General features: G+C 42.6%; 1 protein-coding gene across 3 annotated transcripts in view; it reads left to right on the top strand.

Annotated features, from left to right (window-relative positions):
- Nucleotides 1–21,026, top strand: part of ntn1a (netrin 1a) — a 250,868-nt gene extending 229,842 nt beyond the window's left edge. For all 3 annotated transcript variants that reach the window (XM_038777495.1, XM_038777496.1, XM_038777494.1), the window contains exon 7: nt 18,710–21,026. In XM_038777495.1, coding sequence (XP_038633423.1) covers nt 18,710–19,038 — 329 coding nt within the window. In that variant the 3' untranslated portion in view covers nt 19,039–21,026. The remainder of the gene's footprint in view (nt 1–18,709) is intronic.
- Nucleotides 21,027–24,172: the final 3,146 nt, after the last annotated feature.

Here is a 24,172-nt window from a genome sequence, read left to right as displayed (position 1 = left end):
GTGGGCAGTCTAGTAGCTGCCTCATAGATTACACACTGTAGAGCGGAATATAAGCGTCAGATTTTCCCAGTTACAGATCCGGATAGTACAGGTCAGAACGTAGCCCAAATTTTTTCACCTTCCTAGTATCACAAGCCTCAGTGTGTTCCTCTGAAAAGTTAAAAGTGTTCCCCTAAATTGTGGTAATTATTACAAAGTATCCTTGGGATGTTTGGTGGATGAATGCTAATTTTAATACTTTACGCCAAATTGAGCTGATTCTTATTGAAATCTTGCTGATTCCATACCAGCATTACTGGCTCAATCTGTGGTTTTAAGAAAACATAGTGGTGTCGCTGTCGAGGTACAATGCTTCCCAGTGCACTTCTGGCTGCATCGTTGTTCATAGGAATTCACAGCATCAAAGGCAGGCATTTGGACCTTTGCACCTTTGTCAGATCTCTAAAAGAGCTGTCCACTTTCCCACATCACAGAAACATCTTCTTGCTCCTGCTATTTGTGTACATTATTTTAAGACCCCAATCTTTACTCCCGCCCAATAACCCATAAACGGTTAAAATGTAATTCTATTTCTTTTGGCGTATTTGGTCTTTCCTTTTCTCTGTCCATTCTAAAATGCCATTCCTCTGTAATATTCTCACTATTTCTTTAACATTTTTATACTGTTGTCCTGCACTTGGTGGAGATGATCTGTTACACCATTCCTCATTATGATTGTCTGGGGTTATCTGATTTTCTCCTATTTGTTATACGTGTATCTATCCAACTATGTGATATATATGATTATGTACCGATGATTGTATTTATAGGTAGGTGGCACGGTGGCGCAGTGGTTAGCACGGCTGCCTATGGCGCTGAGGATCCGGGTTTGATCCCAGCCCTGGGTCACTGTCTGTGTGGAGTTTACACATTCACTGTCTGTGTGGGTTTCAACCCCACAACCCAAAGACGTGAGGTTCGGAGGGTTGGCCATGCTAATTGGAAAGAAATAATTGGGTACTCTAAATTCATTTTTTAAAAAGATTGTATTTATAGGTGTGTCCGCAATATTTTTCAGCTTTAAAAGTAAACCCCACCCAACATCAGTCTGTTCCCTCCACCGAGGCTACTTGACTTGCTGTGTGTTTTCAACATTTGTCGTTTTTTGTGTTTAATTGCTCGCATTTTCAATTTTCCTGTTGCATGTTTAAAAAATGATGCAATTCAACAAATAATAAACTTCAGTCCAAAAGCCTGGCAAATAACTTGGAAAGAACTGCTGAACAATTGAAAAGAGCGACTCTTTCCCAATCTCTCCTCCAATGCCGCCCTGAAGGATAACTGAACTCGCCAAGTTTCAGCGAATTCATTTTTACTGATTCCCTGTCTCTGTGTTTGAGAAACTAGTGCCCACTCCATGATTCTGAGCTTCTCTCCCAGCTCCTCAGACAAAAAGTAAAACTCCCCCAATTTTATTTAACGTGTAGCTGAATTCCACTAACTAAGAAGCTTCCAATTTTGATTAAAGGGAGGGTGTGAGAAAATAGGGAATTATAGATCAGTTAGCCTGACATCAGTCATCAGGAGAATGTCGTTATTTGTTTCAATCTATTATTAAGAAAGCCTTAACAATGCACTTAAGTCGTTAGCACTGCTGCCTCACGGCGCTGAGATCCCAGGTTCGTTCCTGCCTCTGGATCACTGTCTGTGTGGAGTTTGCACATTCTCCCCATGTCTGCGTGGGTTTCACCCCCACAACCCAAAAATGTACAGAGTAGGTGGATTGGCCATGCTAAATTGCCCCTTAATTTGAAAAAATGAATTGGGTACTCTAAATTTATTTTTAAGAAAACAATGCACTTAATAGATGGAGGATTGGTTCATGAAAGGAGCAGAGAGTAAGGATAAATGGACATTTTCAGGTTGCCATGCTATGCAGGATTAGTGTTGGAGGCTCAGCTATTTACAATCTATATCAATTACTTAAATGAAAAGACGGAGAGTAATGTATCTACATTTGCTGATGATACAAAGTTAAGTAGAAATCCAAGGTCTGGAGGAGGACAGAAGGTTGCTGCAAAGAGATATGGACAGGATAAGTGAGTAGGCAGCAAAGTGGCAAATGGGAGTATCACGTGGGGGCAGCACGGTGGCACAGTGGTTCACACTGTTGCCTCACAGCATCAGGGATCCGCTTCATTTTCGGCCTCGGATGACTGTCTGTGTGGAGTTTGCACTTTCTCCCTATCAGAGTGGGTTTCCTCCGGGTGCTCCGGTTTCCACCCACAGTCCAAAGATGTGCAGCTTAGGTGGATTGGTTATGCTAATCTGCCCTTCAGTATCCAAAAAAGGTTAGGTTACGGGGTTAGGGTGGGGGCGTGGGCCTAGGTATTTGCTCTTTCCAAGGATGGTGCTGACTCGATAGGCTGAATGTTCTCCTTTTGCACTGTAGGAATTGTGAGGTTATTCACTTTGGTATTAATACTAGAAACAGAATATTTTTAAAAAGGCATGAAACTTGTAAACAGTGTTCTGAGACACATTTGGGTACAGTCACACAAGAAAGACAGTAAGTTAGCAAGATGGTACAGCAAGCAATTGGGAAGGAAACTTGGAAGTTGGCCTTTATTGCCGAGGGCCTGAATAAGTTAGGGTTTTACTCTCAGAAGGTTGAAAGAATGAGAGGTGATCTCATTGAAACATTCAAGAATTTGAAGGGACCTCACAGGGTAGGTGTCGAGCGGCTGTTTCTCCAGGCTGGGGAATCTAGAAGACAGTGACATAGCCTCAGAAGGAGAGGTTGATCACTTAGCACTAAAATGAGCAGACATTTCTTCAAATGGAGGGTTGTTAATCCTTGGAATTGTCTACCGCAGCGAGCTGGGGATTCTCCATTGTTGAGTACATTCAAGGCTGAGACTGATAGATTTTTAATTTCTCAGGGAAACACGGGAGTGGGGGGGAAAGGTGGAATTGAGGTATAGAAAATAAACCAAGGTCCTACTGAATGGCAGAGAAGGCTTGAGGGGCCATATGGTCTACTCTTGTTCCTATTTATTATATTCTTATGATCGTAAGTTTGGCAGTCAGATCAACCATATAATGACCAAGGCGGAGCTTATTGTCCACAAACGCACTTATACTTTCCTGCTGGAATCATCAGTCTAATCAGGGCCAGGAAATGTGATTGAATTTCTGTTCCCATTAAAAAAAAATTTTTAAGTACCCAATTCATTTTTTCCAATTAAGGGGCAATTTAGCATGGCCATTCCACCGAGTCTGCACATCGAATTTCTGTTCCCTTGACCAAAAACAATTCAAGACCTATAGATCAGGGATAAACCCTGGACTCTATAGCTGAGTAGTACACCATACGGTTCATCAATGCATTAAGCAATGGGACAGGTTAAATAGTTCTAATGAAGGACCACAGCTGAAATCTGAAACTTATTGACTTTCAGATTATACCGATCTGCTGCGATTACATCTACCAGCAAAAAAATTAACTTGGAGATTATTTTCACTTCCAATAAAACTTTGCATTTGTTGTGAAAATGCAAGATAATCATGGCAATTGTACAGCTATAATCAAAGTGGTTTTATTTAATATGATCAGATTTCAGAGTACTTTTGTGGCACTACCCTTCAGATTTATTGAATGCAACAAAGTTGATTAAAAAAAAGTCCTGTTAATTTCAGATGTAATTGAAGTTCTGTGGATATGTTGAACAGATAATTTAATACCTCCTGGAGCAACAATCTGTATAAAATTTAGGGGTCCTGACCCAAACGGAAGGTGATTCAAAGGAAATAAAGGTAGAAGCAGGGTTTAAGTAAAACGTTCCTTTGTAATGCACTGTTTTCTGCATAAAGCTCATTTCTAATGCTGCGCTCAGTTCTGAGAGATCCCCTTTGTAATGCAGTGCTTAGTTTATACTAGCCTGTGGCTAAAACCCTTCCGTGGGCAGCTAAAGGCATTCAAACAGAGACAATAAAACAAAGCTTAAGGTCACTTCAGTGGAAAGACTAGAAGATAACTGAGGGTGATTGAAACTGCCTTTGTTTGGCAGCGTTTTCGTCAATGGGGGACTTCATTAGACTAGACTGGGATAGTAACAGTGTAAAGGGCAAAGACGGGCAGGAATTCCTGAAATGCATACAAGACAAATTCTTGATTTGTGTGTTTACAACCCAGTGAGGAGGAAAGCAGTGCTGGAACTTGTTTTGCAGAAGAAATTGAGGCAAGTGGAGGGTGTTTCAATGAGTTAGCATTTGGGGAACAGTCATCATTATATCACCAATTTTCACATAAGAGAAGGATAAACATCCTCCCTGTGTCTATGACACATCCTCAGCATCACACTCACATGGAAAGAAAAAGTCATCAATGAAGCTGTCCTTTCATGTCAAGCTTGCTAGTTCTAGATCAAGCAAAGAAGGCTTTGCTGACTTGGATGGAGGATACCCACAACCCCAAAGATATGCTTTGTGGGAGGTAGCCTGTGCCAAGAGAACAGATCCAGAGGGTGCCCAAAGCTCTGATCCAAGGATATTAGGAAACGAACACCCTCACGGGCAGCATGGTGGCATAGTGGATAGCACTGCAGTCTCACGGCACCGAGGTCCCAAGTTTGATCCCGGCTCTGGGTCACTTTCCGTGTGGAGTTTACACATTCTCCCCGTGTTTGCGTGGGTTTCACCCCCACAACCCAAAGATGTGCAGGGTAGATGGATTGGCCATGCTAAATTGCCCCTTAATTGGAAAAAATGAATTGGGTACACTAAATTTATAAAAAGAATTTAAAAAAAGAACGCCTCAGCATCAATCACGATAAATGAGAAACTCCAACTGATGATAATGTAAACGGTGATATTAGCTCTGGGCAGGAATCCGCCAACACGACAATGTGGGGTTTCAGTCGCTCCAAAGCAGACACCAAACCTGGAACCAAGGTGTCAGCATAAGTCAGCACAGAGTATTCTGAACCACTGGCAAGGAACAAATTCCCTACTTGGCACGACTTTGCCTTTCCAGAACCAGCTTGTTCAGCTATCTAAGGGAGTGCAACTGACCTCACCAAACTTCTGAGGCTGCCTTCCCATCATCTCTCTCAGATGGAAGGACATCAAAAACAAGAAAACTTAAAAATACTTAACTGGAGGAGGCCCAACTCCTCCAATGAGTCGATAAAGGATCTGGCCCAGGTGAAAAGGAATCAAACATTGGGAGGCAAAATTGAACAATGAGTTGGAATGAGTACTTTGCATCTGTCTTCACTGGAGAAGAGGGCAGCATGATAGCATAGTGGTTAGCACAGTTGCTTCACAGCTCCAGGGTCCCAGGTTTGATTCCTGGCTTGGGTCATTGTCGATGTGGAGTCTGCACGTTCTCCCCATGTGTGCGTGGGTTTTATCCAGGTGTTCTGGTTTCCTCCCACAGTCCAAAGACGTGCAGGTTAGGTGGATTGGCCATGCTAAATTGCCCTTAGTGTCCAAAAAAGTTAGGTAGGGTTACTGGGTTACGGGGATAAAGAGGGATCGGGTGGAGCTGTGGGGCTTAAGTAGGGTGCGCTTTCCAAGGGCTGGTGCGAACCCGATGGGCTGAATGGCCTTTTTCTGCATTGTTGATTCTATTCTATGCATGCAGCAGTTGAGAAGGAGGCAGGAGCAACATTGGACAGGATAAAAATAGAGGGTATACCGAAGGGTTGGTAGTCCTCAAAGTAGAAAAGTAATTTGGTCCAAATGGGAAGCTTTCTAGTTTCCTGAGGGAAGTCAGGGAGGAAATTGCAGAGATTTTAACCACAAACCTCGAATGTTGCTTTTTGGGAGGTGCAGGTGCAATGACTGAAGCAGAGGATTGAAGGATTGCAATTGCAATGTTCTACTAGGGATACAATATATCCAGCTAATACAAGTCAATCAGCCTGGCAGCAGTGATGAGGAATTTTGGGAGACAATCATCTGTGGCAAAAGTAATTAGAATTTGGAAAACGATGGGCTGATAAATGACCGTCAGCACTGATTTGTTGAAACTAAATTGTGTTTGACTAACTTGATTGAGTTGTTTCATGAAGTAATGGACAGGGTTGATAAGGGTAGGGTGGTTGATGTTGTGTATACAGGCTTCCAAAGGGTACCACATATAATAAGCCTGTTAGCAAAATTAAAACTCATGGGATTAAAGGGACAGTTTCAACATGGATACAAAAGCTAAAGAATAAAACAGAGAGGGTATATAGAACATAGAACAGTACAGCACAGAACAGGCCCTTCGGCCCTCGATGTTGTGTCGAGCATTGTCCGAAACCAAGATCAAGCTATCCCACTCCCTGTCATTCTGGTGTGCTCCATGTGCTAGTGGTGAATGGTTATTTTTCAGATGGGAGTGAGTGAAGCATACAGTGGTATTCCTCAGAGGCTGGCGTGTGGACCATTTCTCTTACTGATATATATTAAGAAAAATAAACTGAACTGGCGTATACAGACAATAATTAAAAAATTTGCAATGATATAAAATGTAAATGTAGCAAACAATGAAGAGGATAGTAACAGAGTTCACAAGGACATTAGTTGGTACAATGGGCTGACGCAGGGTAGATTAAATTTAATGCAGCGAAGTAAGAAGTGATACATTTTGGTAGGAAGAATGAAGACAAGTAATATAAACCAAATGGTAACATTTTAAATCAGGTTAAGAACTGAGACACCTGCGTTTTATTTGTAAACTAATCTTTTAACGTGACAGGACAGGTTGAGAAGGCTGTCAAAAATGTTTAAGGGAGCCTTGGCTATATTATTGGAGAAATAGAGTACAAAGAAAACTACACTAAACACCCAGCTGGAGTGTTCTGTTCAATTCTGGGCACCAAGCGTTAGGAAAGATGTCAAGGCCTTGGAAAAGATGTAGAAGAGATGTATTAAATTACTACCAATTGTGGAGAGACTGGAGAAGCTGGAGTTGTTCTCCTTCGAGTAGAGTAGGTTAAGATGGGATTTGATGGAAGAGTTTAAAATCATGAATGGCTCTGATGGAATAAATAGAGGATTTGGATTTGTTTATTGTCACGTGTACCGAGGTACAGTGAAAAGTATTGTTCTGCGGACAGTCCAGACAGATCATTCCGTGCATGAAAAAGAAACATAGGGCATACATAAATACACAGTATAAATACATAGACACAGGTATTCTTTCTACCAAAATGTATCACTTCTCACTTCGCTAGCACAGTGGTTAGCACTGTTGCTTCACAGCTCCAGGGTCCCAGGTTCAATTCCCAGCTGGTCTGTGTGGAGTCTACACGTTCTCCCCGAGTCTGTGTGGGTTTCCTCTAGGTCTTCCAGTTTCCTCTCACAAGTCCCGAAAGACATGCTATTAGGTAATTTGGACATTCTGAATTCTCCCTCTTTGTACCCGAACAAGCGCCGGAATGTGGCGACGAGCGGCTTTTCACAGTAACTTCATTGCAATGTCAATGTAAGCCTACTTGTGACAATGAAGATTATTATTATTACTAAGCTGTGTGAAGAGATCAGATCAGTCCATAAGAGAGTCATTTAGGAGTCTGGTAACAGCGGGGAAGAAGCTGTTTTTGAATCTGTTCGTGTGTGTTCTCAGACTTTTTTATATCCTGCCCGATGGAAGAAGTTGGAACAGTGAGTAAGCCAGGGGGGAGGGTTCTTTTATTATGCTGCCCGCTTTCCCCTGGCAGCGGGAAGAAAAATCAGTAACCAGCGGCACTGGGACTTAAAACCAAACGTGTCGAATAAACTTTTTTTGTATATTGTGTTGATTTGGAACGACATGCATGGTGAAAGCAGATTCAATAGTGCCATTCAAAAGGGAATTGATAAACAATAGAAGGGAAAAAATGCACCACTGTGGGGAAAGAATAGGAGAGAGGGATGAATTGGAAATCTCTGCTAAAGAGACAGCACAGGCACAATGGACTGAATGGTCTCCATCTGTACTTGTGCACTGGCAGTGCCTTACCTATGTGGTGTGAGACTGTACCGTGCTCCAGTGATTCAACAAATGTTCCAGACGCCTTTCTAGCTATGCAAACACTTCCTGAAAGTGTTTTGAATCCACTCTCATGTTTCGAATCCACCCAGGTTTATATATATATATATAGAATTTACAGTGCAGAAGGAGGCCATTCGGCCCATCGAGTCTGCACCGGCTCTTGGAAAGAGCACTCTACCCAAGGTCAACACCTCCACCCTATCCCCATAACCCAGTAACCCCACCCAACACTAAGGGCAATTTTGGACACCCAGGGCAATTTATCATGGCCAATCCACCTAACCTGCACATCTTTGGACTGTGGGAGGAAACCGGAGCACCCGGAGGAAACCCACGCACACACGGGGAGAACGTGCAGACTCCACACAGACAGTGACCCAAGCCGGAATCGAACCTGGGACCCTGGAGCTGTGAAGCAACTGCGCTATCCACAATGCTACCGTGCTGCCCTATATTATATGCACTTCCAGGACATATAACGTATACCTCAGACTCCATGCTCAGTACCATGTGCCACCATATGCACACACTCGATACCTCTCTCCAGCTGTGCCAACTCACCCAATCTCAAAGCTGGTCTTGTCCCCAGTTTCATTTCACTCTTTGCCTCATCCGAATTCCAGCATTCACAGCTCGAGTTAAACAGATACAGGATGGCAACCCTTTGTATGAACACTTGAAAAGGATTAGGTAATATTGTTGTGCCTGAATCATTGCAAGATCACTAGCCAACATCAGATATTCAATTATCTGCTGGTTAAATTGGCCTGATGGCATGACAGAGCACCAATCTTGTGTGAACAAATATCAGATACAAGCCCAACTTGCATCCTGTTTCTGGTCTTCGCACACTGGCAAAAGGTTTTAACTGCTTCCCTACAGAGAGTTCACTAACTCTGCATTACTGGCAGAGGCATGTGAGCAGGACCAAATGCTCAATGGATAAATAACATTGCCCATTAGTTATAGTTAAAGTGGGCAAAAGTACTTTGAAACAGTCTTTTGGATCTTAAGTGGCTTTGTAAACCATAGGGTAGCTTTTTCTCAAGAACCAGGATGTTATTGCAACCAACTTTCACAGATACAGAAAGTTTAAATAATTTTTAAAAACATGCCAGTTTGTTACTCATTGGGACTGACCAAATGGAGAGTTCTTTGTGGAAATGGAAGAACATTGAAGGTATGCCGGAGTGGAAAAACATACAGGAGGAATGAAGAAAAAAGATAGAAGATGGACAACAGGATAGTTAAAAAAAAAATGTTTTTTTAAGTGCCCAATTCTTTTTTTTTCCAATTAAAGGGCAATTTAGCATGGCTAGTCCACCTACCCTGCACATCTTTGGGTTGTGGGGGTGAGACCCACGCAGACACAGGGAGAATGTGCAAACTTCACACGGACAGTGATCTGGGGCCAGGATCAAACCCGGGTCCTCGGCGCCAAGAGGCAGCACTGCTAATCTCTGCGCCACCATGCCGCCTGTGACAACAGGATAGGTTGAGGAATAAAGGCAATTGCTACCACGATTAGCTAAAGAGGGATGCAACTAGGCTGAGGCGATTGGAATTATAAAGTCAACAAGAAAGGAGCTGAGGAAGCAACTCAGGAATTTGAGAAATTAAGTGAAATGCAAGTAGTGGAAGATCAAGATAGGACAACAGGATATCAACCATGGGACAGGACGCGGCTCATCCCCAGGCTCGCATGCCCAAAGTAGTCTGTCAATCAAGGATATTCTAACACATCAAAAGAAAAAATAGTCTTTCAGGAGTCCCTAATAAGTGCCTTCGAGAAGGCACGTCCTAAGCATGAGGGATCAACAGGATACCGACTACAGACCCGGACTTGGCCTTGTCAAGCACACTCTGACACACAGGAGTCAGTACCCCCAGGATATGCAGCATGCACCAAGGCCTACCATTCTCTGGCCCTGCACTTCACCGACCACACCCAGTGCAGTGCCCCAACCCCACTAATGCTAGAAAAATTACACCAGCTTCAACCGGGGAGACACCACCATCAAAGAGAAGAAGAATCGTCAAGGCACCCAATAATTGGGTGAAGAACCCCCGTACAGAGGAACGCCTGAGCTAACGCAGGAACGTTACCCACAGACCAGCACTGTATGCCATTGTAAAGAGGATACTAGGGGACAAGACAGCACTGCTTCCCCATGGAAGACCCAACCACAACAAAGACGACATTTAGGAAACCGCTATAAAAGACCACTTGGAGGAGGGCGCCTCACATCCCCTTCACGTCTACCCCAAACCGAAGAACGGTTCCAACAATGCAGAGGCACAGCATACAGACTGTCACTACAACAATTTGAACAAGGATTAACCAATTCCACCCCGGTGTGCAACCCTATTTGTTTTCCCCCAACTCACATAACTTTAAAATACGCCACCGCCAAGCAAGAATATGGAGGAACTCAGTCCTCTCCGGGATACATGATCTTCCTGGACCTTCAAAAGAGATAAACACAGATTCTCAAAATTCAAAGTAACAAAAGAAAGGAAAATAAAAATCCAAAATAATTAGCTATATCTGGGCAGCACGGTGGCGCAGTGGTAGCACTGCAGTCTCACAGCGCCGAGGTCCCAGGTTCGATCCCGGCTCTGGGTCACTGTCCGTGTGGAGTTTGCACATTCTCCCCGTGTTTGCGTGGGTTTTGCCCCCACAACCCAGAGATGTGCAAAATAGGTGGATTGAACACGCTAAATTGCCCCTTAATTAGAAAAAATTAATTGGGTACTCTAAATTTATATTAAAAAATAATTAGCTATATCTGGGGGACATCCACAATCCTAGTGAGGAGTTAACTAACCCTCTCACCCACCTCCATAGCAACCATCTCCACTCCCGCACCCTCCCCCCTCCCCCCCCCACCTCCCGTGACTCCACTCATCTTCATTATAAACGAGATAAGAGGTGTCTAAAATGCACTCCCCTCTCATGACTGAAAGGATTACAGCACATAAAAAACCAGGAGCAACACGACACAAACCACATATCAATGCACAAACCACATATCACATTACTGACTTAATAAGGCTTCTGCTAAAACAGGATAAAAAGCAACCCACCCTCATGTTCAGACCTTGAACAACCTTGATAGGAGAAACGACAACAACAAGAAATCAACAGCATTATTACAAGGGAGCAAAGTCCAGGATTATTGCTGAACTGCAGGATAATAACACCATTTGTGTTGCTTAGAAAGCGTGACAGGATCTTCAAACAACCCTCAGGATCGTGCAAACATTCCATCGAATGAATGAAGCACCTTCACCTCCGCCATGTCGGTGTCCCAATGCTGGACAACTAGGAACCTAGGCCCCACCCGGTTGGGGGGGGGGGGGGGGGGGAGAGAGAAATAATTCAACATGACCTTCAAACAATCATGACAGGTATCATGAACAGGATAACATAAGATCACCCAGCCCCAGGCTTCAAAGACTGGATACAATGTGCTCCATTTAATTTGACGCGGCCAGTCTCCAAATCGAGATTGCTAAAGCATGGCAGCCAATTTTCAAACTCAATTGCGAACTTATCTCCCACATCTTGCAAGAGACCAGGCTCACGGACACGCCTTGTCCAGCCTCCACTTTCCAAGTCGGTCGGATCGAAGATACACATGCAGCAGGATTTCTACTAAATGAAGGCGGGCCCGACCAGGAAAATTGCTCTATTAAATACCATGATTCTCATCTGCGCTTCCACCATTCTCCCAAGGGTACTTCACAGTTCATCAAAGTGAGCACCAAAGACCTGCACCACGGAGCCGAGAGCATCCGCAATGGCAACCATCACCTCGATGCAAACAGCACTGCCGAGGCGTGGGCCCACTCACCAGCAAAACTGCTGGGCCTCACCCCAGTTACGTCGCACCACCTCAAAGGAGGATTCTGTCTGACTCAACTCAGCTCCTCGTCACCAAACCCTGACCAGGATCATCCTGGGACACAGTGCAAAACATAGATCCCCAAAAAGATTATGGAATGTGCATTAGGATAAAATAAAGAATTAGAAAATTAGTAGAGCCAGAGCTCATGAAACTCCCGCGCTCACATCACGTGACACCCCCCTTCCCCCCGAAGGTGCAAGAAGCAGCAGCTAAGTAAAGGACTTGACTCGAAATAAACTGGATGGTACAATGCTGCAAACATAATGAATGTAATGATTTCTGAATGTAAATTAGGCTGCTTTTCCTGGTAAGAAATAAACAAGAGAATTTCTGCAAACGTGTTTTTAAATTATCCTTCAGAATAAGTCTTGATAATTTGGATCTTAATTTTCTTGGTAAATTCAAAGTAATGCATATTAATGAGCACAATGTTAATTTTGAATACAATATTTGCATAGAATAATGTCTGAAACAATAAAGCAGGCAGTGTTTGAGATGTTTTTAAAAATAAATTTAGAGAACTCAATTCATTTTTCCAATTAAGGTGCAATTTAGCGTGGCCAATCCACCTACCCTGCACATAGAAAATAGAAATAGAAAATCGCTTATTGTCACGAGTAGGTTTCAATGAAGTTACTGTGAAAAGCCCCTAGTCGCCACATTCTGGCACCTGTTCGGGGAGGCTGGTACGGGTATTGAACCGTGTTGCTGGCCTGCCTTGGTCTGCTTTAAAAGCCAGCGATTTAGCCCAGTGTGCTAAACCAGCCCCTTTGGTTTGTGGTCTTTGGGGGCGAAACCCACGCAAACACAGGGAGAATGTGCAAATTCCACACGGACAGTGACCCAGAGTCGGGATCGAACCTGGAACCTTGGCACTGTGAGGCAGTAGGGCTAATCCACTGCGCCACCGTGCTGCCCCGTTTGAGATGTTGTTGACTGGCCTTTAAAGAAAAAAAAACTCATCTTCAATGTGAAATGTTAGACATGACAGCACCTTAATATCAAACAAGTTCCCCTTCAAGCCACATGCTCTGGAACTATATCGCTGTTCTTTCACAGTCATAGAGACAGAATTCTGGAACTCCCTTTCTAAGAGCACTGTGGGTATACCTACACCACATGACTGTAGAGGTTCAAGAAGTTGTCTCACAACCACCTTCTGGAAGACAAATAGGATTGGGCAACAAATGCTGGCCTAGCCAGGAACATCCACGTCCCATGAAAGAATTGAAAAAAAGACATCAGCATGCATTGCTTCACTTGGTTCTTCAATAGTCAGCAGCTGATCCATTAGTCTGTTGGCCAAAATCTTATCTGTATTGTATTAGTCTTATCTTTTTCCTTGGCTTTGTTTATCTCATTCTTACTTCACATCCTCATTTTCCTGATCTACTTTTAACCCTTCCCAAAATCGGGCAGCACGGTGGCACAGTGGTTAGCATTGTTGCCTACGGCGCTGAGGACCCGGGTTCGAATCCCAGCCCTGGGTCACTGTCCGTGTGGAGTTTGCACATTCTCCCCATGTCTGCATGGGTTTCGCCCCCACAACCCAAAAGATGTGCAGGATAGGTGGATTGGCCACACTAAATTGCCCCTTAATTGGAAAAAATAATTGAGTACGCTAAATTTATTTTTAAAAAACCCTTCCCAAAATCTGAACCACCCACCTCCATCGCCTCAACCCCACAAACTCTGATATCTCCCTGCCCCCCCCCCCCCCCCATGCCACCCTCAATACCCACTGGGCTGTGAACAAAGAACGGCTAAAGCACAGGAGGAGGCCATTTGGCCCAGCGCTCTGAAGCAACAATTCACCCATGCCTCTCCCCTGCCTTTGCCCCATTGCTTTGCACATTGTTCCTTTTCAAATAATATCCAATTCCTTTTTGAAAGTTGACCGTGTATTCACTAAACCCTCTGGAAGTGCATTCTGGGCTCTAACCACTTGCTACGTGAAAGAGCTTTTCCTCATGTTGTCATTACTTCTTTCTCAGCTACCTTAGTTTTACTCTGTCTACTTTATCCAAGCTGCCCATGACTTTGAATATCTCTGGCAGGTAACCTCTCAACCTTATCTTCTCTAAGGCGAGAATAAATCAATGCACACTTCTCTGCATCAAATTTCACCTGCAGCCTGTCCTCCCATTTCATTGACGATGCCCTTTCAACATTACATTTTTACACTTGCAATTGACCATTTTCATCAATGTTGTTAACCAATTCTTTCTGTCTTTCATTAAACTTGATACCTTCCACAGAACGATATAGGTATAGCTCTTTGTAAGATGTGAAAATATCTTAACTACAGATTGGAACAGTAATAATATATTGTCTTAAAGTTATCCAGATTTTAGCATTTTTCACGGGGCTGAAAGTGGCTATTAGCCATGTATGAAACAATAACATGTTTAAATCAAATTCCAATGTACTATTAACTTAAAAGATAACTCTTGTTATATTTCCCATTCGGAATCCCAAGAATGCTGATAATTAATTTCCTGTTGAGTTAAATCATAGAGCGAGATTTGTAATTACGTTAAATGTTCCCGATAGCTGTGAAATGGCTACGTGATCGAGAGTGTGGTGAAGGGGGTGGTCTATCAGAATCAAAATTTATTTTTTTATAAATTTAGAGTACCCAATTCATTTTTTACAATTAAGGGGCAATTTAGCGTGGCCAATCCACCTACACTGCACATCTTAGGGTTGTGGGGGCGAACCCACGCAAACACAGGGAGAATGTGCAAACTCCACATTGACAGTGTCCCAGAGCCAGGATCGAACCTGGGACCTCGGTGCCGTGAGGCAGCAATGCTTACCACTGTGCCACCGTGCTGCCCAGAATCGAAATGTTCAGCGTGTAGCTTGAATTATGGGTGGTTCCATCATCATGTTTTATCAGACCCTTTTCCTCCAACGTGCCAAAGAACTCAGCTTAAAGAACTGTTCTGTTTTTTAAAATAAATTTACAGTACCCAATTTTTTTTCCAATTAAGGGGCAATTTAGCGTGGCCAATCCACCTATCCTGCGCATCTTTGGGTTGTGGGGGCGAAACTCATGCAGACATGGGGAGAATGTGCAAACTCCACACAGACAGTGACCCAGAGCCGGGATCGAACCTGGGACCTCAGCGCTGTGAGGCAGCAGCGCTACCCAGTACGTCAGCATGCTGTCCTAAAGAACTGTTCAAAAGGATGGCTAGAAACCTTCCTTTCGGGGGAGGGTCTCGGATATATATAAAGAATTTATGGGAGCAGAGGAGACGCAGACCGAGGAGCTGAAACTTAAGTGGGAAGAGGAGCTCGGAGGCGAGATAGACGAGGGCATATGAGCGGAGGCGTTGTGCAGTGTAAACGCGACCGCATCATGCGCTAGGCTCAACCTGATCCAATTCAAGGTCGTCCACAGACAGTGGCCCAGCTTAGTAAATTCTTTGGATTAGAGGACAGGTGCGTCAGATGTGCGGGAGGACCAGCGAACCATGTCCACATGTTCTGGGCATATCCAAAACTCAGGGGGTACTGGCAGGGATTCGCGGACGTCCGTATACTGAAAACAAGGATGGTGATGAGTCCAGAGGTGGCAATTTTGGGGTTTCGGAGGACCCGGGAGTCCAGGAGGAGAGAGAGGCTGACGTTCTGGCCTTTGCTTCCCTGGTAGCCTGGCGATGAATACTGCTGGCATGGAGGGACTCAAAGCCCCCGAAGTCGGAGGCCTGGCTATTGGACATGGAGAGCTTTCTCGGTCTGGAGAAAATTAAGTTCGCTCCGAGAGGGTCACTGTCAGGGTTCACCTGGAGGTGGCAACCATTTATAGACTTCTTCGTGGAAAATTAATCGTCAGCGGGGAGCGAGAGTGGGGGGGGTTAGGGTAACTTAGATTAGGGGGTTAATTAGGCGGGTCCTTGTGGGATCGGAGCCGGTTTTTGCACTATGTCTATTATTCTTTGCACACTGTTTACTATGCCAAAAATGCCTCAATAAAATTGTTTATTAAAAACAAAACCTTCCTTTCGATAGAAATATTCTTGTTTTCCTAGCAGAATACAGTGTTGGTCATTCCTGCGCCCTGACACTGAATACTTCCAGATCGATGAACTTTCCAAACAGATTTGTAGAAAACGATAGTGATTCTGCCGTTTCAAGATGTTACCTTCCGCTCAGTTCTGCCAAATGCATTTTCCCAGCTTCCTCTGCTCCTTGGTGCATTAGGCCGATTTCCTTTTCTTCTCAGCAGAAAAAGGTCAATTGTTTGAGGAGCTGCTTCCTCGTTGCTTTCCACAACAATGAGTCAAACACTGAGGCACAATTGAATCAGTCAGAAGCAGTTCTGTTTTCATGCCACATATCATAACTAAAAGCAGCGGAAAGGCTCACAGGACTCTTTCAGTAGGATGGCATGTACACTGGTGTGGGGTAGACTTTTACAGCACCAGAGAAACATTCGGGTGTGAATTAACAAAAGCAGTTGGAATGATCTCAAACTCCCACCATTAACCCCCTAGGTCAGTCCATTCTTCCTAGCTGTAACTAGGATTTCCCCAACACCAACTTCTCAATTCAGTGCTGGGGTGAGCTGCTCCTATCACCTTTTACCTCGACTGGAAATTTCCTTCATACACAGTAATACGAACATACATAAAAAGAAATTGGGAAAAGACTATCAGGCTGCTCCGCCCGGCAGCAGTGTATCCACACACCTTGGCCCACTCCCCAAACAGATGGGCGGAGTCACGGATGTCAATAAGGAAGATGCACTGATTTTTGGCTGGTTTACTCAAGAAGAGTGCTTAATGTTATTACCACACATTTCTAATGTCAGACATAAGGGGCTGGTTTAGCACATGGCTCAATCGCTGGCTTTGAAAGCAGACCAAGTCAGGCCAGCAGCACTGTTCAATTCCCGTACCAGCCTTCCCGAACAGGTGCCGGAATGTGGCGACTAGGGGCTTTTCACATTAACTTTATTTGAAGCCGACTTGTGACAATAAGCGATTTAATTTCATTTTCATTTCATTTAATTAGGGCAGGTTTGTACAGAAGACAATGCAAATTTCTTTGTCTTCTCCTTTATTCTTTTTTGAAGAAGTAAACATACTCTCGGCTGTCTAATTCCAATTATCTTAAAGCAAAGATCCTTACAGCTTGATAATGTAGCTATTGGAAAATATGAAATTCTACCTTCTGTGCTTAATGTGTTTAACCAGCAAAGCCAATCCGTACAATGAAGTATACCATTTAAAACATTTATTATAAATTTAGAGTACCCAATTAGTTTTTTCCAATTAAGGGGCAATTTAGCGTGGCCAATCCATCTACCCTGCACATCTTTGGGTTGTGGGGGCGAGACCCACAGATACGGGGAGAACGTGCAAATGTCACACATCCAGTGACCCGGAGTCGGGGTCAGGATTGAACCCGGGTCCTCAGCACCGTGAGCCAGCAGTGTTAACCACTGCGCCACCGTGCCGACCCGTACACCCATCATTTAAAAGGAAAAGTGACAACCTTAATATTAGTGTTTCTGATTGTTATGCGGACATCATTTCAGAAATGGTCTCGAATGAATTGCTACACTAAACAGAGGAATGCTGAAGCAAATTAGGATAGTTACAGTCCCCACTTTAATTAACTGCTCTACAGCCTTAGGTTTTGAAACTCCTCTAGAGCAGCTCTTTAATGAAGATATTGCTGTTGGTTATTTGATATACGTATTCCATAGAAGCAGCCAGAAAAGAAGCAAAGTCAGCAGAAATTAATCAGAATGATTTGAAAATGGAATTTTAAATACATTGCTTCAGAAAATCTTTAAATGAGCAGAATATTAAAAACAAGGCACAGAGCATTGAGATGTCATGAATATTTTCGGCACAAGGTAGAAGTACTCACCAGGCTGGTGCTAAACCAGAAAATATTTGTAACAGTTGGAAAGAACGGATTTAACACTTGGTGCTTCTATGCAGTCAATGAAGTTATAATTTAGTCACAAGGTACAGCTAAACACGTTGCATAGTAACAAGAAACACTGCGTGGCAATTTATAAAGTTTTAATTTAATACTAAGGTTCATTTGCCATAACTCAATGTGAGTGCAATACTCTTAACTGGTATTGTTCAGAAGGGAAGAAAAGCGACTTTAGAATACTGAACGACAGGCAGAGAGAGTAAGAATGTGTGACACAAAAGCAAATGACCAGGGCAGCAGAGTGCATGGACAGTGACAAACTGCCATTGAAATCTGCTTTATGGTTCTCACATGTGCAGCTGAAGGAATGTAAGCGTATTATGAACTACTGTTTGACAACCAACAGCACACAGTAAATTTTCTTAAATATAAACAATCGCTTGTTCTCGGCTTTCTAATTAGCTTCCAGTTTTAACAGTTCTTAACCTTTGGAGCAGCAGCATTGCAGATAGTCTGAAGTATGATCAGTTTCCTCCCCTTTCCTTCTACAATTCAGCATTCTGTTGCTTTAATTGAGAGTCATTCCCTACCATGTCAGATTAAACTTCTTGCACTTGGGCTGGGGGTGAAAATTGGTTTCTACTATATCCTCTGTCAAACATTAATCAGTTTCCCGTGTCAAGTTTATTTCACAGCACCAAGACTCGCTACATCTTCCCTGCCCCATGTACTATGGGAGCTGTTACTATGATAATAATGGGTGGTCATCTAAACAACTGGGGTTAAAGCTCAAGGCTTTAGCTGCATTTGAGGTGTGAATAATTTGCTTGATTCAATGTTTAATGTGTAGGAGAGCTTAAATATTCTGCTGTTCTTTCTGTTATTACAGCTGTCCAGGCTCACATCTTGAAGGCAGAGAAGGCTGGCGAGTGGTGGAAGTTTACAGTGAATATCATATCAGTCTACAAGCAAGGGGTGAAACGGATACGGCGCGGTGACCAATTCCTCTGGGTGCGCTCAAAGGATGTCGCCTGCAAATGCCCAAAAATAAAAACAGGGAAGAAGTACCTCCTCTTGGGCAACGATGAGGACTCTCCTGACCAGAATGGGGTTGTAGCGAACAAAACCAGCTTGGTGATACAATGGAGAGACACGTGGGCAAGGAGGCTGCGAAAGTTCCAACAGAGGGAGAAGAAAGGCAAGTGCAAGAAGGCATAAAGAGAGACTGTGCTGCTTGATTGTGAGCAGGAACCGATGTTAGGATAAAATTAGGAACTTGTGAAGGAACTCATCTAGCAGTTTGGGATTTTGGAATTGCCAAGTTTGCACCTAATGCTGATTTCAAATTCAAAAATAAACAAGAATACAAAAAAAAGGATGGACTACTCTTTACATAACAGCTCCAAACGTCCTGAAATGAAGGACATTTGTTTCACAACCAAAATTCTTTCACAGTTGGTCTGCATAAAGCAGTATGAATTTTGTTAAAGGGGCACAACATCTCAAACTGATGATATTGGACAATTGCTGGGGGTCATGCCAAGAATGGTGTGCTCCCAATTTATGCTGTTAACATTTTTTGCTGCATAGTTAACCCAAAACGTTTCAGTTTGAATCTTCCTCCCCAGCCCAGTTTGCATCCGGCACAATACTTAGTGCTATCTTGCAAGCAGGTCAGCCAAGTCTGCAGCCTTTGGCAATCAAATGTGGAAATTATATTCCATACTACAATATTTTCAGAGACAAGAGAAAAAAAAACTTAAAATGCCTTCAAAGTGCCATAACCACACCCTTGTCTGCTTTCACTCCATACTGATATTCATCTCACACTTGTTAAGTTCACTGGTGTTTTTCTCAATTCTCATTATACAGGATACAACACTCTGCTCCCACGATTAAAGGATTACGCCCCTCTGATAAATTCTCCAAGCATTGTTGAGCACCTATTTTTAGATGAATTGTGATAAGTTGAATTCACTCACGATCTGCAAGGAGACTGGCAGCAAAACAGCTTCAAATCAAATTAATGCTAAAAAAAATCTTTAAATAGAAAAAAGCCCCTTTCAGTATAAAGCTACTGAAATAAAGCTATATTTTCTTTTCAAATGAATTCTGTTACAGGTTCACAGTATCCCCGCACAAGAACAGAACAAGAAGTAAATTCACTGACACTTGGTTCTTGTATCCCTCTTCAAAATCTTAACATATAGTCAAATTCATTGAAGTTTCTTTTTGTATAGTTAGTACTTCGTTGAAAGCCTTGGATAGATTTGAAAGTACTCTCGACTGGAAATATAACTTTTTCGTTAAAACTACAAACTAGGGGATGTGCCCGATTCCTCTTCCCACACCCGACAGGCCTGTTGGTTCATATCCATCACCTACACAGTAAACTTCACACCTACATCTCTTTGCAACTGTGTAGATGATTGCAGGCAATGATTTACTGCTTGTTCCAGTGACCAATTTCAGTTCCATTGGGGCAAGGCGACATCTCAACCTTGCTGATCAGTATCTCCATCAAGCAACCAACTCAGGTCGCACATATGACCCTTGCCTTTGCTGTGACCCTGTTAACAAGTGTGCACGGCTCATTCTCTAATCAATCACAGCAGCAGACTAAAAAAATTATAAAGTAGAAGAAACTAACATTAAACCAGTCACATATTACCACTTTAAGATACTGCATAAAAAATGATTTCTTAGTCTAAAAAATGAGAGGTACTAAAGAAATGAACGAGTTTTGTAACAGGGTAAACATCATCAAGGTACCTCAGTTGCAGTTAGCGTATGATATGACTATAAGACTGACATAATTGGAAGTGTGTTTATATTGATGTAATGTAGTTCTGGATAAAGACTTTTATATCAGTTCAGCCATACTCCAGCTAATTTAGACTATATTCTGACTTCTTCCCCTGTTACACAGACCTGTCGGGCTCTGCTATTACCTGTTAATAAGTTGAACTGTAAATGTTGTTTAGTTATGGTCATTGCATAGTTTGCAATGTTTTCCTACAATGCATACTAATATATTATCATTATTATATATGAATATATTTAATTACACATAAAATTTGTGGATTTTTTTTGGTTGTTAGATGGCTGTAATTGAACCAGATGTGAACATGTACTATAACTGCTGAACACCCACATTTGATAGAATTAAATTCAGAATTCAGTTGAATAAAGTCTTGTAAACAATACCACAAAGTACTTGCTGTGGATTATTCTCGATGTGAATTCTGGACATACAAAGGATGCAAACCATACTGAAAAAGTGAAAGAAATGGAATCCTGTGAGCAACAGAACCAGGCTGCACAATCTACATCTTTTGAAAGGTTAAAATTCTCTCTGTGCTATGTGCATAAGACAATTGATACTCCAGAGTGTGTTAAATGGCAGTGATACGTGAAAAGGTTCCAATGACATCAAAGATATAAGTGCAGCTTGAGTAATTCATGAATACGGTCTGAACCCAGAGATGTGTTGTTGTCCTGTAACACATCCCTATGCAATTCATAAAGGGCAGTACTAGGCAGAATTTACAGGTATTTGCCTTTGATAAAATCCAAAAGAAACACTGAGCACTTAATTTACAGAAATGTTACCTGGGTCAAATTGTGATATTAAAGGGCACAGTGGTTAACACTGCTGCCTCACAGCGCCAGGGTCCCGGGTTCAAGTCTGGCTTTGAGCGACTGTCTGCGTGGAGTTTGTACGTTCTCCCCATGTCTGCGTGGGTTTCAACCGGGTGCTCCGGTTTCCTCCCACAGTCCAAAAATGTACACGTGAGGTGGATTGGCCATACTAATTGTCCTAGTGTCCAGTGATATGTAGGTGAGGTTAAACGGTTGTTGGGATATGGTGGAGTGCTCTTTCAGAGGGTCGGTGCAGACTCGATGGGCCAAATGGCTTACTTCTGCACTGCAGGGATTCTACGATTCTATGAAAAGGTAAATAACACGTATTATTAGAAATAAAGATCAATTGGAAGCGATTTTTTGGGAGATACACAGGACTATGTGTATCCGTTCTGTTGAGAGATACACAGGACTATGGCAGATATGGCTTGGCCTATAATTACTGCTTTTACACCTAGGAATGTATGTAGATTAATAGAAGATGGGAAGTCAAACGATTGTACACTAATAAAACTGCCGCCTAAAGGTGGATTCACAGGTGGAAAAAAAACCCCCCTCTGGTTTCAATTGCTGGTCTGAGGAGAGTTAGCGGTTTTCAGCTGGGAAAACTGCTTCAAAACCAAATAGCTCACTGATGCGTTCACAAGTTGAAAGGGGCCAGCTGAGATTCCAGGGGTCTCTGGCGCTATATCCCAGAAAAAGTTCATGCCTGCAATGAAAGTCGAATAAAATGGGAAGAAAATTGGGAAAAATTAAGAGATCCTAAAAAGAATTCTGAATGGCTTATAAAACATCACGAGTTAAAATTCCACTACAGAATTCAACTAATCCTGCAAAATCCATTACTTTACAAAATATATGACAAGTAAAATTGTGCAGCTGATATTTTACTATTTGAGGTATTTTGGCCTTTTTAACTGGGTCTCACACTCCACAATTTCATCCCTCAACCTTCCATTTCCCATCATCCTTTGAGATTGTCCTTCAGATTGACTAAGATTTTGGACACCCCTCCTTTCTTTGGCTGAGCATCTATTTTTTTCGTCATGCTTTATGAAGTGCTGCAGAACGTTTTCTACATTGAAAGTTCCATACAAACGGTGGTTCTTGGTGATGGAATTTATGTTGTTGATATCCAGTGGCCCCTATTGGAAAGGCATGTGTGTGGGCTAGATTGGGCTGTCATGGTCCACATGATCAAAAAACTTTTTTTTTTAAATTTAGAGTATCCAATTCATTTTTTCCAAGGGACAGTTTTGTGTGGCCAATCTACCTACTCTGCACATCTTTGAGTTGTGGGAGCGAAACCCACGCAAACACGGGAGAATGTGCAAACTCCACACGGACAGTAACCCAAGGCGGCGATTGAACCTGGGACCTCGGCGCCATGAGGCAGCAGTGCAAACCATTGCGCCACCATGCTGCCCTCTCAAAAAACAGTTAACACTTTGGGGGGAGAAATTTATTTGTTTGCTTTGTACAATGACATCGTGACAGCACTCAAACAGGACATGGGTACTACGTTGCTACAAACTGTGACCACAACAATTCTTCCTTTCAGTCTTCGGTATCCAGCCTTGCACACTATCAATAGCTATTTGGCAAAGCTACTGGAGAGCCACCATTGTCCATGGAGCTCTAGCATGAGTTGTTGCCTTCCAGAATAGGTAATTTAGAAGAAACAAAATTAGAAGGATGCACTTTAAAAATGTCCTGTTAATGCCCAATTTGCAGTAAAATTAGTTAGGTTATAAAATTTGAAAACATAGGACAATTATTTGGAACTTCTTTTAATTTTTGTATTCATGGTCTATTCAGCTTCACATGATAGCATGCAACCGAGGGGACAAAAAGGCTGAGTGTATAATCTGACTTGCGTACAATTTATTCTTAGAATCATAGAATCACTACAGTGCAGAATGAGGCCATACAGCCAATCAAGTCTGCACTGACCCCACCTATCCCTGTAACCCCACCTACCCTAACATTTTGGACACTAAAGGACACTTGATCATGGTCAATCCACCTAACCTGCACATCTTTGGACAGTGGGAGAAAACCAGAGTACCCGGAGAGAACCACGCAGACTCAGGGAGAAAGTGCAAAGTCCGCGCAGTCACCTGAGGCCTGAATTGAACCTGGGTCCCTGGCGTTGTGAGGCAGCAGTGCTAGCCACTGTGCCACCACGGTTTCTTTTAGATAAAACCACTAAGCCAATTAGTTTTGGTAATTATACTGAGCACCACATTATCCCCGTGTGTGCGTGGTAGGTGGATTGGCCATGCTAAATTGCCCCTTAATTGGAAAAAATGAATTTTTGAAAATAAAATAAATTTTACTGAGCATATTTTGGTAAAATATGTAAGATTTTAACTTTATTCTCAATTTATATGGTCATATTCTCACAAACCTTTCAAAAAAAGGGGAAAAAAACAGATGAAATAATTTGGGGCGGAACTCATTTCGCATATGAAAAACTGTTGAAAAAGTCCAGGGCTGTACAAAAATTCCGATATGGAACTTTCTATTATGTCAGCTTAATTATTGATCTCAGCAAATCTAATTAACTAATACTTGCTGAAATATCTAATTTACATTGTAGTTTTACAGAGTGTCACCTGATTTTCAGATGATTATTAGTATACTAATTGTTCTCTGGTGACTGCATGTGGTAACAACAGCAATAGATTTTCAGAAATTAGTTTGT

This window comes from Scyliorhinus canicula, chromosome 18 (genome assembly GCF_902713615.1).
Source record: "Scyliorhinus canicula chromosome 18, sScyCan1.1, whole genome shotgun sequence".
Lineage (NCBI taxonomy): Eukaryota > Metazoa > Chordata > Chondrichthyes > Carcharhiniformes > Scyliorhinidae > Scyliorhinus > Scyliorhinus canicula.
Note: the sequence above shows the minus strand (reverse complement) of the source record. Positions and strands in the feature narration are given on the sequence as shown.